At 35.2% G+C, this 13,922-nt stretch overlaps 1 protein-coding gene and 1 non-coding gene across 2 annotated transcripts in view; both read left to right on the top strand.

Moving 5' to 3' along the window:
- VPS45 (vacuolar protein sorting 45 homolog) overlaps nucleotides 1–13,922 on the top strand; it is a 64,086-nt gene that overhangs the window by 15,049 nt on the left and 35,115 nt on the right. The window contains exons 11-13 of the mRNA XM_069478855.1: nucleotides 7,453–7,611; nucleotides 7,823–7,930; nucleotides 8,705–8,826. Coding sequence (XP_069334956.1) covers nucleotides 7,453–7,611; nucleotides 7,823–7,930; nucleotides 8,705–8,826 — 389 coding nt within the window. The remainder of the gene's footprint in view (nucleotides 1–7,452; nucleotides 7,612–7,822; nucleotides 7,931–8,704; nucleotides 8,827–13,922) is intronic.
- On the top strand, nucleotides 3,904–4,045 carry LOC138390969 (U4 spliceosomal RNA). Its single transcript, XR_011234621.1, has one exon. It is a non-coding gene; the product is annotated as a U4 spliceosomal RNA (small nuclear RNA).

The following is a 13,922-nucleotide window of genomic DNA, read 5'->3' as shown; positions in this document are numbered from 1 at the left end:
AAGAACAAATCAAAGGTAATTTTAAAGTTCCTGTGAAATGACAAAATATGTCACTGACAACTAAGTAATTTAGGAATAAGAGTCCTTTGGGAAATAGCCATTTCTAAGCCACTTATAAGAAGTATGTTTCCTTATTAGTAGGGCCCTCTATTCTAAAACTTAGTTCTTTCTTTCCCTGCTCCAATTCTACTTTATTTTGTAAAATAAAGCCAGCCTGGTATGTTGGAAACAACACAGGCTTTGGAGCCAGACTGTCCTGGCTTATATCCTATCTCTACTTACCAAAGTTTCTTTGGGAAAATTACTTACTTTGCCCAAGCCTCAGGAATAATGATTTCAAACTTTCAGATTGTTATGAGCATTCAATGAGATATGTGAAATGCTTCACATGTAATAGGTGCTTTGTACTTTGTAAAGGTTGGTTCCCTTCCCTCTAAGCATAATTTTTTTATATACGTAGTGCAACCAAAAGAAAGAAATACACGTGTGTGTGCTATATTTATACTAAGGTCTTTGCTAGGATTTATAGTTGTTGGCTTTTGACTTTTTAATGTTTATCAAGATTTCCTCTGAAAATACCAGCATTTTGAGAATCATAAGGATGCTATTTGCTTTATATTTGTGTAAAGTGCTTCTGTCATGATAGTTTTAGTTTTGTCCCCATGTTCTTAAATCTTCACAAAGGGCTCTCAGTTCTTTAGGCTGACTTTATTATTTTTTAATTGTATTAAATTCTAATTCTTAAATAAATAATATAAGTATTTGGTGAAAGAGATGTAAAGTAAAAACTCAGTCTGTTAATAGTTTCATATATATCCTTACAGTTATTCATTGTATGTGCAAGTCTGTGTGTATCTCTCTTTCTTTTTTAATTCAAATGATACCATACTATACACAGTGTTCTGCATTTTGTTCATTTAACCATGTATCTCAGAGACTATTCTAGACCAGAACCTAAAGACTCATTCTTTTTAATCACTAAATGGTACCTTTTTAAAGATGTATCATAATCTATTTAATTTGTCCAACTTACTTAACACTACTAATAATAGTTTGTAATTGTTTTGTGGGCTTAATAGAAGTACTCCTATATTTATCACAATAAAATGAGTTTTCTGCCTCTTACTAAATAAAAAACATAATTTTGTCCTGTAACTAAATTTAAATTTCCTTATGTTTCTTTATCATTTGATTTTTCCCTTGAAAACAATAGAGCCAAACTTAATCACTAGCCAATTTTAGTGTCTTTATTTGTATCTCTCTACCATATGGAAAGCAGTTAGAAAAGTTATTGTAATTCCTTGCCTGACACTTTATTTTTTGTTCACTTTAAAAGAAAAATAGATACTTTAAAAATATGAACTCTATTTGTGATCCACTTTATATTTTTAAATTTTATCCTTTGAAGGATTTCTTGTCCAGGTTTTTGGGGTTTTACAGTGAGCAGTTGATTTGGACTACCCCATCATAAAGGATTTCTTTGGCAACATGGTTTAAATTGTCTATAAAGGGAACTTTTGTTTGATAGTGAGTGGCCGCCAGGGGCCTGACATCTAGAGGGGTCATAGCATTCCATGGCTTGACCTCAGATAATAATACGTCATGAAGCAATGAAATGAGGTTTTTGAGTAGAGATGGGGTTTGCTTTATTGAATAGTAAGTGTATCATGGTAAGAAAAAAAATGCTCATATATTGCTAAAAACTAACTTATAAATTGCTGCCATTCTAACCTGTTATTTTAGAAACTAACAGAAGTTTGATTTAGAAAGAATTTCACTTTGAAAGAACCAAAGTGCAGTGTATTACCATTGAAACATATCCATATCCTCAGAAGAAATTCATTTGATTAGTAAGGAAGATTTTTCATAGCATGAAGAGAAACATCTTGAGAAAGTGAGCAGTCTCCTCTCCATGCTTTGCCTATGTTGTCATATCACAGCTTTTCATTTGGAGAGAGGAATCAGTCTATTTTATATCCTTCTTTCCTGACCTTGTGTAAAAGAACTCAATTATTCTGTTAATGACACATAACAAAGACTCAATATTTATTAGGAAAATGAGGAGGAAGAGTTCTATTTGAAGCTATATAGAGTAGTGGCTAAGAGCTTAGGCCTTTAATGGCTTAGGTTTGAAAATGATTCTTAACCACTCTAACTCTTTTTGTCTGTAAAATGGGAAAACATAACAGTACTTACCTCAAAGATTGTTGTGAGGGTACAATGAGCTAATATGTGTAAAGCAACTTAATATGGTACCTGATACTTATAACTTTCAACAAATATTAACTATCACCGTTTGAGTATTATTATTTGATGGTACATTCTGTTTTCTTTATGTTATCCAAGACATGTTTGTTAGTCCACTGATGACCTTAGATCTCTCTGATTTCAGAAATGTTTTTTATGTGTTTTTGTTTGTTTGTTTGTTTCTCATTAAAATTATGAGAAAATTGTTTGGAACACATTGAACTGATCATTTTACTTTGATCAACTAAGTGTAAAAATGATCCTTTTTTTCTCTAAACCAACATTTAGTCACTATTTCCGAAACAGTGTTGATCAGCAGAAGACCTACTGCAAAGCCAAATTTTATGTTAACTAGTCATTAAGAAAAGGAATATTGACTCAAATATGCTTAACCAGTCAGTGAAATTAGGATCTGCCTACTTTCTATCATGTTTCCTACATAAACTCTTTATAGTCCATATTCCCTCAGACCCTTAGATTAGACTCATTTTTATCATATCAGCATGTTGAAGACTTCTGCCAATTCCATTTTGCTGTCCTAATCTGTTGATTTATTTTGTTATTCACTGACTGTTTACTACCTTAATATAATAGTAGATAACAAGGAAGGGATCCTGTTCTTTAGGTTAAACTAAAGCAAAAAATGGAGACTAATTGCTAAGTTCATCTGTAATTTACATAATCATTTAAAATGTACATATGTCATAATAAAAATTTGTTCTTGCTATGCTGCTTCATCATAGTTTTGATAGAAGGAAACAGAAGAGTAGAAAAGTAGTCAGCCAGAAACAATGGAAGAATCTGTAAATATCAGGAAAAAAGAATGGTTTTCCCATTGATAACTTGCAAATGAATGCTAGTTCCTTTTGGAAACTTGACCTCCAAAGACAGTACTTTAGCTTTGCTTTTCCTATTCCTTGATTAGGCTTAAACAAATGTTAGAGTTCAGTGCAAGGTTTTTGAATCCTCTCTTCTTAAGTAGGCAATAGTTTTCTGTTTTGCTCTTTACTCAGTCATTGTTATTATGTTACAATGTACTTTTTTCTCTTGATCGCAAGGCTTATGGAAAATTTAATAAGAAAAGAGAAGCCAAAAAGTTCATTATATAATTCAGTTATATTTCCAACAAATAAATACTACCATGTAGTAGATACCTGCTATGTAATTAGAAGCTTCTCTAATTCTTTTTTCTTCTCTTCTCTGGTTAGTGCCCTGAAACGTCAATATAATGTATGCCACTATTAGTCAAGTGATGAGTCAAGTAGCCATGAGAGAAATTGTTCAAAATTAAGTCAAAGGATAACACAGGATCAAGGCAGACAAAAAGGCCCTTCTTCTCCAAGCACTGATATAGCTGAAAGAAAAGAAAGAACTCAGCTTGTACCTACAGGTTTCTTTTCATGAGAGAATAGATAAGTCTAGCCAGAACATGGACCTGAGCCATGATTTGGGTCCCAAGGGCTCAAAAGTAGGCAAAATAGTCTACTCAAAGTAAGCCTAGGTCATATCTGGGCCAAGTCCTCAGGAAGAGCTAAGAGTCAAGCGCAGGAATCTAAATACCAGTACCAAATCTCAAGAAATAGAAGTGAATTCTTTTTTTTTTAATTATTAACACATAATAATTACACATACTTATGGAATATAACATGATGTTTTAGCTTAGTGCAGTGGCAGTATCATAGCCAATGAGGTTTATCTGAGGCCTGATTATTGCTAATTGAAAACTTTTCCCCAATACCCCACCATGACGACTTGCAGTATAGTCGGCATTGGCAATTTCTGATGGTCCCTACGGGGACTGAATGGAAAAAAAAAAAAAGACATCATGATGTTTCGATACATATATACATTGTGTAATGATAAAATCAGGTTAGTTAGTATATCTATCACTCTAAACATTCATAATTTTTTTGTGATGAGCACTTTCAAAAACCTCTCTTCTAGCTATTTTGAAATATATAATGCATTATTGTGAACTCTAGTCATCCTACTAAAATAGAACACCAGAACGTATTCCTATCTAACTGTAGCTCTGTACTCGTAGGCCAATCTCTCATGACTCCCACCCCTTACCTTCCTCATCCTCTAGTGACCACTGTTCTACTTTCTACTTCTATGAGAACACTTTTCAGATTCCACTTAGGAGTGAGATCATGCAGCATTTGTTTTTCTGTGCCTGGCTTATTTCACTTAACATAATGTCCTCCAGGTTCATCCATTTTGCCACAGATGACAGGATTTCCTTCTTTTTTATGGTTGAATAGTATTTCGTATATATAGTTTCTATATATCACATTTTATTTATCCATTCGTTTGTTGATGGAGACTTAGGTTGATTTTATATCTTGGCTATTGTGAATAGTGCTACAATAAACATGAAAGTGCAGATATCTCTTCAACATACTGATTTCATTTCCTTTGGATATATATCCAGTAGTGGGATTGCTGAATCATATGGTAGTTCTAATTTTAATTTTTTGAGGGAACTTTATACTGTTTTCCATAATGGCTAATTTACATTCCCACCAGCATGTGTAAGGGGTCCCATTTCTCCATATCATCACCAACACCTGTTACCTTTAAGAAGAAACAGAGCCAAGAGTCAAGATCCAAGTGAAGGTAATTAGAAAGGGAACAAGTAGGAAGGGTACATACTGATTATTGCAAATAGTGTTTGACTGTCTTCATACCAGTTTTGTGGGTTGATGCTTAGATTTGCTTAAAAGTACAGAGACAGGTCAGCCAGAAACTAAGTAGTTTTAAAGTGGTAAGAGAGTGACTGCAAGGGCAGGAAATGAAACATTGTGCCTGTAAGAAGAGTGACAACAGAGATACCCGATGGGATTTCTCAATGTTTTAAACCTATGCCAAGTTGATTGAGATACATATGAAATTGTGTATATGTACTTGATAAATAATTTATACTCTGAAATTTCTTCATATTGTATTAGAAAATAGTGGAGTATTTGAATAGCTATTCTAAATAGGCTGTATTCCACGGCTGCTATCTGGGAAAGATACTGGAAAAGGGAAAAAAAAAGTATAGAAATTCTTATGAATTTGGGGTCTAAATCCACAGAAGAGAAATTTCTTCCCTTTTGATCCCTAAGGATGATGATAGTGAATTATTAACCCAGAAGAGCAACAATAGGAATCCCTTTTAGAGAGCTTCCTACTTGAGAGCTACCTGGGAGGTTCTCCGTATCATCAGTCCCTACTCAGTGTGCACAGTAGAGTTCTTAGACATTGGACATGGTTGTTGTGAGGTACTAAAGAGAGAATGTTAAGTGAAAGCATCTTGTAAGTTGTAAAGTTATCGTACAGATGTTAGTTATGTCCTCGGAATCCAGGGCCCACCAAAGCTCTTGCCAGACTTTCAAACCAAGCCATTTCTTCCTATGATTTCCATATCCCTGTTAAGAGTGTCACAGCTTTCAGTCTGTCCTACTAATTCCAGCTTTTATTTATTCTTCAGGGAGTTTTGCACATGTCACCTCCTTTATGAAGTCTTTCTTGATTTCTCAACAACGAGATACACTTTTCTTCCGTTTGTCTCCCTTTCCCCTGATTTCAGCTTTTGTGTTTTGATTTCTTTTGTTTTTTGCATACATATGTTTTTGTTATAATGCCACATATTTGTTCCCGAAAAATCTCATGTTCTACAAAATCATACACTAAAAATAAACAAGGTTATGGGAAAATAGGATTATAATCAGACTACTTAAATTCTATATAACTAAAAAAAGGAAAAAAATCTATATAATGTAAGCAAAGCCCTAATAAAAATAACAATCCTAATAAAAATACTAGTACTGCCATTTGCACCTAGAAATAGAGTCAGTTCATCATCTGCAGTTTTATTCCTGGGGCTCATGTTTTGTTCTTCAAATTGTAAGTTCTTGAAAATATTTGTTTCTCATAGAGACAATTTCATCAAAATTAAAAATGCCTTATGGAGACAGCCTTCTTCATCAATCAGCGTTTGGTTATTATATTGTTTTGTTTTACTTTTTAACACAATGCAAAATATTAACATCCTTTTCATTTGCACTTTCCCTTTCCCTAGATAGTTTAACATAGTAGAAAGTACAGCAGTTCTTGAAACTGTAAAACCAGATACTTCTTGCAGAAAACACTTCTGAGGATTTTCATCTTTTTTTCTTAACATATTGGTGAAGCTTCCTCCCTAACCATGAGGAAGCCTGTCCATGCTGTAAAAATTACGCAGGAACCAATATGCCTTCTCTGTTCAACTGACTCTATTTCCATATTTATCAATCTCTTAGAGCTAAAGTACATTAAAGAAACATTCTTTATAGCAGAATAGATTATATTACTTTCATCACCTTTCACCCCATTGTCAGTGAACTCACTGAAGACAGGAATTGTCTCTAATTCATCTGTGTGCCCCCAACAGTGCCTGGCGCTCAAAAAGTTTTTGTTGACTTGAATTAAATTATGTATTCTGCTGCATAATAAATACAAATCTGTACTACATCGAAGGTCTGTAATGTGAGGATTGGCAAAACCTGAATATGATTTCTCCTGGCTCCGTTTCCTGTCAGTAGCTGCCTCTTAAAATTATAAGTACTCAATTTAGAGATTACATACTATCATATACTCATATCTTGGTCAACCATTTTGAAACACATGGTTACTTCTGATGCTTCTTGAAGATTAACCCCAGTCCTATGTAAAATTCTACCAACTTGTCTCCATTTCACTGGTCAATCACTAACACTAAGAGAAAGCATTGTAGCTAGGAATCCAGATCTAAGGAAAGAAGGAAAAAATAAAAGGGGAAAAAAAAGAGAACGAAGTAGCGTTTTACAGTTTAACTGGTCAGTTCTATTGTGTGTTCTATTGATTAAAGTGGTGGAAATAGTATATGTTCCTTCTTTCAGCAAGGAAATTACAACTCAGGCTATTGGAAAAGAAGAACTATTCATTATTAAATTCATTCTTGTCCTAAAGCAGTTACAATGGAAATATATTTCCTTATTTAATTCTTATCTTGGACAAAAGACATTTAATTTTCTATAGTTGAGACAGTTGCTAAATGTATGACCTGTACATTGTCATAGTAGTAATCTCAGCCATGAACTCAGATTTGTCACTACCATTCAATAATTATTAGATCTAAGGCATTATACAACAGATCACTCAAGTGAAAGGGGGATAAATGCCAGCTCTGTCTTTTTTCAGAATGTAAAAAGGCTCCTGCAGAACCCTAAAGTGACAGAGTTTGATGCTGCCCGCCTGGTGATGCTTTATGCTTTACATTATGAGCGACACAGCAGCAATAGCCTGCCAGGACTAATGATGGACCTCAGGAATAAAGGTGTTTCTGAGAAGTATCGAAAGGTAACTGAATTTACATATTAAGCCCACCAAATGGGAACCAACTCTATTATTATATTCTTAGCGCTAACAAATGTTAAATCATACTCTTTTTATTTACAGAAATATGTAATTCTTTCTTCCTATGTCTTCATTTCCTTAATAAAGCTATTTTCTTATGAAATGAACTTCCTGATCCCTAAGCAATAAAAGTTGCTTTTCTTTTTTTTTACAGCTCGTGTCTGCAGTTGTTGAATATGGTGGTAAACGAGTCAGAGGAAGTGACCTCTTCAGCCCCAAAGATGCTGTGGCTATCACTAAACAGTTCCTCAAAGGATTGAAGGTATAGATATCTCTGCTATACTTTCCTAAGTGACAAACAATTGAAGTCCCTGAGAGTGAATGAATATGATCTTCAAAGTATCTTCAAGATTGCTGCTGATTTAGTACTATGTCAATTAAATGAAATTAAAGCAGACATCCTCTTGAAAGCTGTTTCTTTTAGTGCTTTCTATATTGGAGCAGTATCAGCATTGGACCAAATAGCTGAGCAGAAAATAACTGGAGATATTTCCAGGAAATACTCAAGACTAAAAAGACAATTCTTTTAGTCACAGCTATTTTATTCCATTTGTTTATAATTTAAGATTTGGTAGGTAGTTTCTCTTTGAAGGAAATTAAAGATGAAGCAAACATTTGTTGATCTTTTAAAAATACCTGTTTTCTTGAAATGGTCAAAAATTAATTTTAATGTGCTAGCCTTTCTTATGTTTCCTGAAGTTTTTCTGTTTTCCTGGGTGTTTCCAATCTCCTTTTATTTGCTCTACCTGTCATTTAACATTTTCACAAAAGAATGAGAATCAGTGAAGACAATGATAAAGGATTGAAGCAATTCCATTTTTAAAATTCCTTTACAACAGCTAACACTAAATTACAGAGTATTTTTAATGAGATTTTTCTGGTGGATTAAAATAATTTTTAAATTTGCTAAAATTCCTGTTGAATCTATCTCATGAAGTCTCTACTGAGTGTATATTCTTTTCTAATATGAGTACTATTAACTGTTATATTGCTAGTTTCCCAAATATGACATAAGAACCATTTTCCCCTGTTTTAGGGAGTAGAAAATGTATATACACAGCATCAACCTTTCCTCCATGAGACCTTGGATCATCTCATCAAAGGAAAGCTTAAAGAAAACCTGTATCCTTATCTAGGCCCGAGCACACTCAGAGACAGGTAAGGTAACAAAGATACTAATAATAATAAAACCTGCAACACTGAGCAAATAGGAAATTTAGAGTAATGTTAGGGATTAAAGCTGAGGTTATTTCCTTCTGCTCCTCCTTCCCCTGTTGTTTCAGTCTTAAGATTCTTTTGGTTTTCATATATCGACATTAGATATGAATTCTCTTGCTAAGCCTGAAACATTTATTTGTTTTGTACTAAAGAGACAGTGTTTTGGAGGGCTCCAAATCCTCATATTCTGTATTTTAGTATCAGACCAGTTTACTTATGCCATTTAAGGTTCAGTTCAGAGGCATTTGGAGTTTCAAACATTAAAGCCAAAAATAGATTTGCTGTTTGATTGCCATCCAGAGCAGGTTGTTACTATTTGGGGTGAGGACTGGACTTTGCCAAATGTGACCAGCACACAAAATGAGAGATCTATTTAATAAAGGCCATTTGTTACACAAGGAAAAAGGATGGCTTTCTTTTCTAGTATTAACAAAAGGAAGCAATTAGTTATCATATTAATCCAGTGGTTAGTTAATTTCCAATAAAAACAAAACTTGTCCAGAACAACTTTCTTAGGCCAACTTGAAATTTGAAATACTATATGCATAAATTCTACCTAGTTAAAAATTATATTGCTATATTTTTTTTATTTGGACCACATGTTATAAAGGGCCTAACATATGTAGCTGAATCCTATTGAATAGATTAATGTGAAAATTTTATTGTTGGTATAATTCTTGTATTATTTCAGCTAATAATAATCTAAGAGCCATGGAAGTAAATGTTTTATAAATATAACAAATTTCTGAAAGGAGAAAATATTTTGAGGGCCGGCGTGGTGGCTCACACCTGTAATCCTAGCACTCTGGGAGGCCAAGGCGGGAGGATCACTCGAAGTCAGGAGTTTGAGACCAGCCTGAGCAAGAGTGAGACCCCATGTCTACTAAAAAATAGAAAGAAATTAACTGGAAAACTAAAAATATATAGAAAAAAGTGGTGGCACATGCCTGTAGTCCCAGCTACTTGGGAGGCTGAGGCAGGAGGATTGCTTGAGCCCAGGAGTTTGAGGTTGCTGTGAGCTAGCCCGACGCCATGGCACTCTAGCCTGGACAACAGAGTGAGACTCTGTCTCAAAAAAAAAAAAATTTTTTTGAGGTACATTGATGACTTTTTTATATGGTAAAGTATATTTTTTCATTTTGTCCATTTAAAAATAATCTCTGTAATTTGGTGCAGAACAGAAAAAAAAAATCATCTTTTAAAAATTCAAGGTTGAAAGGCAGAATTTAACATTTGTTGTTAAATTCAGAGAGTACACTCATTCAGATAAAATGTTTAAGGACCTTGGTATGAGGATTCAGAAATGTCAGCTAAGTGAGATAAAATCCAGCCCAAAGTTATTCAACTATCTGAGAGGCTTTTTGAAAAATGTCTTGAGCCCTCTAATTAATGTGATAAAAGTAAAAACATTAATTTGCTTATGAATTTCATTTAAGAATTAGTGAACAAGAAATTACTTATTGCTAAAGGGAAACCATAGGCCACCAGAAGAATATATTGTGTATGATTAGTGCACAAGAAACCTTTCTAATTTGTGTGATTCATTTCCAAAGCTCAAAATGATGCATTTCCAACAAAATGCATATTTATCAGTTGTCAGCATCAGTTGGCATTTGTTACTATAACCGAAATATGTATATCGTTAATAATTCAATTGTTTCATCCTTTTACACAACAGATGTTTATTGAAGACCTTCAATATGCCAAGAACTGTTGTAGATGCTAGAGGTATAAAAGTGACAGGAAAGAGAAGGTACTTGCCCTCAAGAAACTTATGTGAAGGACACATAGAGTAAATAAGTGAGCAAACAAAGAATATAATTTGAATGAGATAGTGCTATAAAGCAAATAAATAGGGTAATAAGCTACAAATAAGTATGCTTGTGGGGAGTACTACTTTTGATGGAGAAAGGATCTGTCTGAAGAGATGAAATTAAAGATGAGTTTTGAATTATAAGAAAGAGCCAATCACACAGTGATTAGGAGAAAAAGCATCCCAAGCAGAGGAAACAACAGAGCAAAGGCCTCGAGAAAAGAGAGAATTTGACAAGCTCATGGGACAGAAAGAAGCCCCATGTGGCTGGAGCATAGTGAGGAAAGAGGATATAAGAGGTTGAAAAGATAAGCAGGACTGGATCACATAGGGCCTTATAGGCCCTGGTAAGGAGTGTGTGTGTGTGTGTGTGTGTGTGTGTGTCGTGTATGTTTTCATTTAAAATGTCATAGGAAGCCATTGAAGAGTTAAGCATATAAGTGACATAAACTGAGTTATGTTTAAAAGAGTGGATTATTGGCAGGGCGTGGTGGCTCACGCCAGTAATCCTAGCACTCTGGGAAGCCGAGGTGGGAGGATCACTCCAGGTCAGGAGTTTGAGACCAGCCTGAGCAAGAGTGAGACCCCGTCTCTACTAAAAATGGAAAGAAATTAGCTGGACAACTAAAAATATATAGAAAAAATTAGCCAGGCATGGTTGCGCATGCCTGTAGTCCCAGTTACTCGGAAGGCTGAGGCAGGAGGATTGCTTAAGCCCAGGAGTTTGAGGTTGCTCTGAGCTAGGCTGACGCCACGGCACTCTAGCCCAGGCAACAGAGCAAGACTCTGTCTCAAAAAAAAAAAAAAAGAATGGATTATTGAAGGCAAAAATAGAAGCAGGGAGACTACTGAGGAGATAGCTGCAACAGTCCAAGAAAGAAAGTGGTTTGGATAGGAGGCTGATAGAGAAAGTAGAATCAATAGATTTATTTAATAGAGTAGATTGATGGAACAAGGGTAAGAGAGAACTCAAGGATAACTCTTAGGTTTTGAGGAAAAATAATGAGTTTTGTTGTTAAGTTGGAGATGCCTATTCGATAACCAAGTGGAAATGTCATACTAAATTAGGAGTTGACAAGGTATTAGTGACATTGAAAACCATTAGACTAAATAAGATCTTAAGGAGAATGCATAGAAAAGGAAAAAGAAGAGAGCCCAGGACCAAACATTGAGTAGAGAATAAGGAGCCAGCAATGGACACTGAGGAGGAAGTAGAAATGTAGGAGAAAAAACAGGAAAGCCTGGTGTCATAATGACCAACAAGTGGATGGTAAACTGTGCCCAGTCTTCTGAGAGGTAGAGAAAGTAAAGAATCCATCAGATTTCACAACAGGAAGGTCTTTGATGATATTCTTCCCCAGTTTCAGTGAGGTTGAAAGCCAAATTAGAGAGGATTACAGGATATAAGATAAAATGGAGACAGCATATATATATAAAACACTTTTTAAGAAGTTTTTGCATAACGGGGACAGAGAAATGGGATGGTATCTAGAAGAGACTGTGAGCTCAGAGGAAAGAGAGATTCAAGAGCATATTTGTAATCTGATGAGAATTATCCAGTACAGAAGGAAAAATAGATATGCAGAAGAGAAAGAGGAGGAGCTGTGAAAGTGAAGTCCTTAGTGCATCCAGAGCACAGAGGGTTTGCCTTCGATAGAAGCAGAGGTACTTCTTATACCTTAACAGGAGAGAAAACAATATATGTAGATACAATAGGTTTATAATTTTGATGGTGAGAACATGGGGCCTATCAACATGGGGGCTATCATGTCTAATTTTCTCAGTAAAATACAATGCCAAATTATCAGCTAAAGTAAGGGCTAAAAAGAGAAAACATTGTGAAATTGTCCTCTCATAGGCTAGGAATCAAATTTGCTAGGGAATTGTAAGTTGGACTTCTAGGCAAGGTCGAGTGCCCTTTTTATTTTTTTATTTTATTTTATTTTATTTTTTTGAGACAGAGTCTCGCTTTGTTGCCCGGGCTACAGTGAGTGCCGTGGCGTCAGCCTAGCTCACAGCAACCTCAAACTCCTGGGCTTAAGCGATCCTACTGCCTCAGCCTCCCGGGTAGCTGGGACTACAGGCATGTGCCACCATGCCCGGCTAATTTTTTTTTCTATATATATTTTAGTTGGCCAGATAATTTCTTTCTATTTTTAGTAGAGACGGGGTCTCGCTGTTGGTCAGGCTGGTCTCGAACTTCTGACCTTGAGCAATCCACCCGCCTCGGCCTCCCAGAGTGCTAGGATTACAGGCGTGAGCCACCACGCCCGGCCGAGTGCCCTTTTTAGTTTTGTGGTCATTAGTTTAAAATACAGCCAGTGAGCCCAGTTGTGTGGTTTTTTGCCAGCAACTTTGAGCTCTTCTGGATTAAATGTGGAAAAGGCATTTAGTTGGGTCCAATCAAGATTTTGGGAAATGAAAATAAGAAGAGGGTATTGAATAGTGAAAAAAGTATTTGTCAGTGAATTGAAGGTTTGATGAGGTCAAAGAATTATTTCAGAAGGGTATTAGTGTAGGTAGATTAGAAGTTGAGAGGGGGTTACTAGGAAAGAGATCTTGGATTCAAGATTTCATAGGTAATGCAGATACTTGTAATGAAGAAGTTTAGGTTGTAATCATGGATATGGGTTGTTTTGGCAGTGGAAGAAAAGGTCGGTGTGGGTGAGGTAACCGGTGACCAGGATATTGGATGAGTAATCTACACATGTTAAAGTCACTAAAAATCTTGAAGAAAGAGAGAGTAAAAAGGAGGACAGTAAGCCTGAACTAAAGTCTTCAGGGAATGAGAGTGACCAGGAAAGGAGGTCAGGAGAAAACAGTGCAACTACATTATGAGCTTCTAAAATAGTGGAAATTTTGAAGGAAGAAGGCAGAGAAATGGTTACAAAACTACATTGGGGGTTGGGGGGAGAGAAGATATCTATGCCACCTCCTGGCCCTGCTTAACAGAAGGGAGATGCAGAGGACCTGAAAGACTCCTACTTAACAATTCTACTTTTAAAAATTTACCATATAGATATTCTTGCACAAATACACAAAGATATTTAAACAAGGATGTTCACTGAAACATTATTTGTAATGGCAAAACACTGGAAACAAGCTAAATATCCATCAATAGAGGACTGGTTACCTAAATTACAGTATAATACTACACATTTTTTTTTAAATGGCATGACTCTTCAGAGGGTAATATGCAAAGCTTTGTAAGATATCTTGTTTA

The sequence above is a fragment of the Eulemur rufifrons genome, chromosome 8 (assembly GCF_041146395.1).
Source record: "Eulemur rufifrons isolate Redbay chromosome 8, OSU_ERuf_1, whole genome shotgun sequence".
Classification (NCBI taxonomy): domain Eukaryota; kingdom Metazoa; phylum Chordata; class Mammalia; order Primates; family Lemuridae; genus Eulemur; species Eulemur rufifrons.
This window is presented reverse-complemented; position numbering and strand designations above follow the sequence as displayed.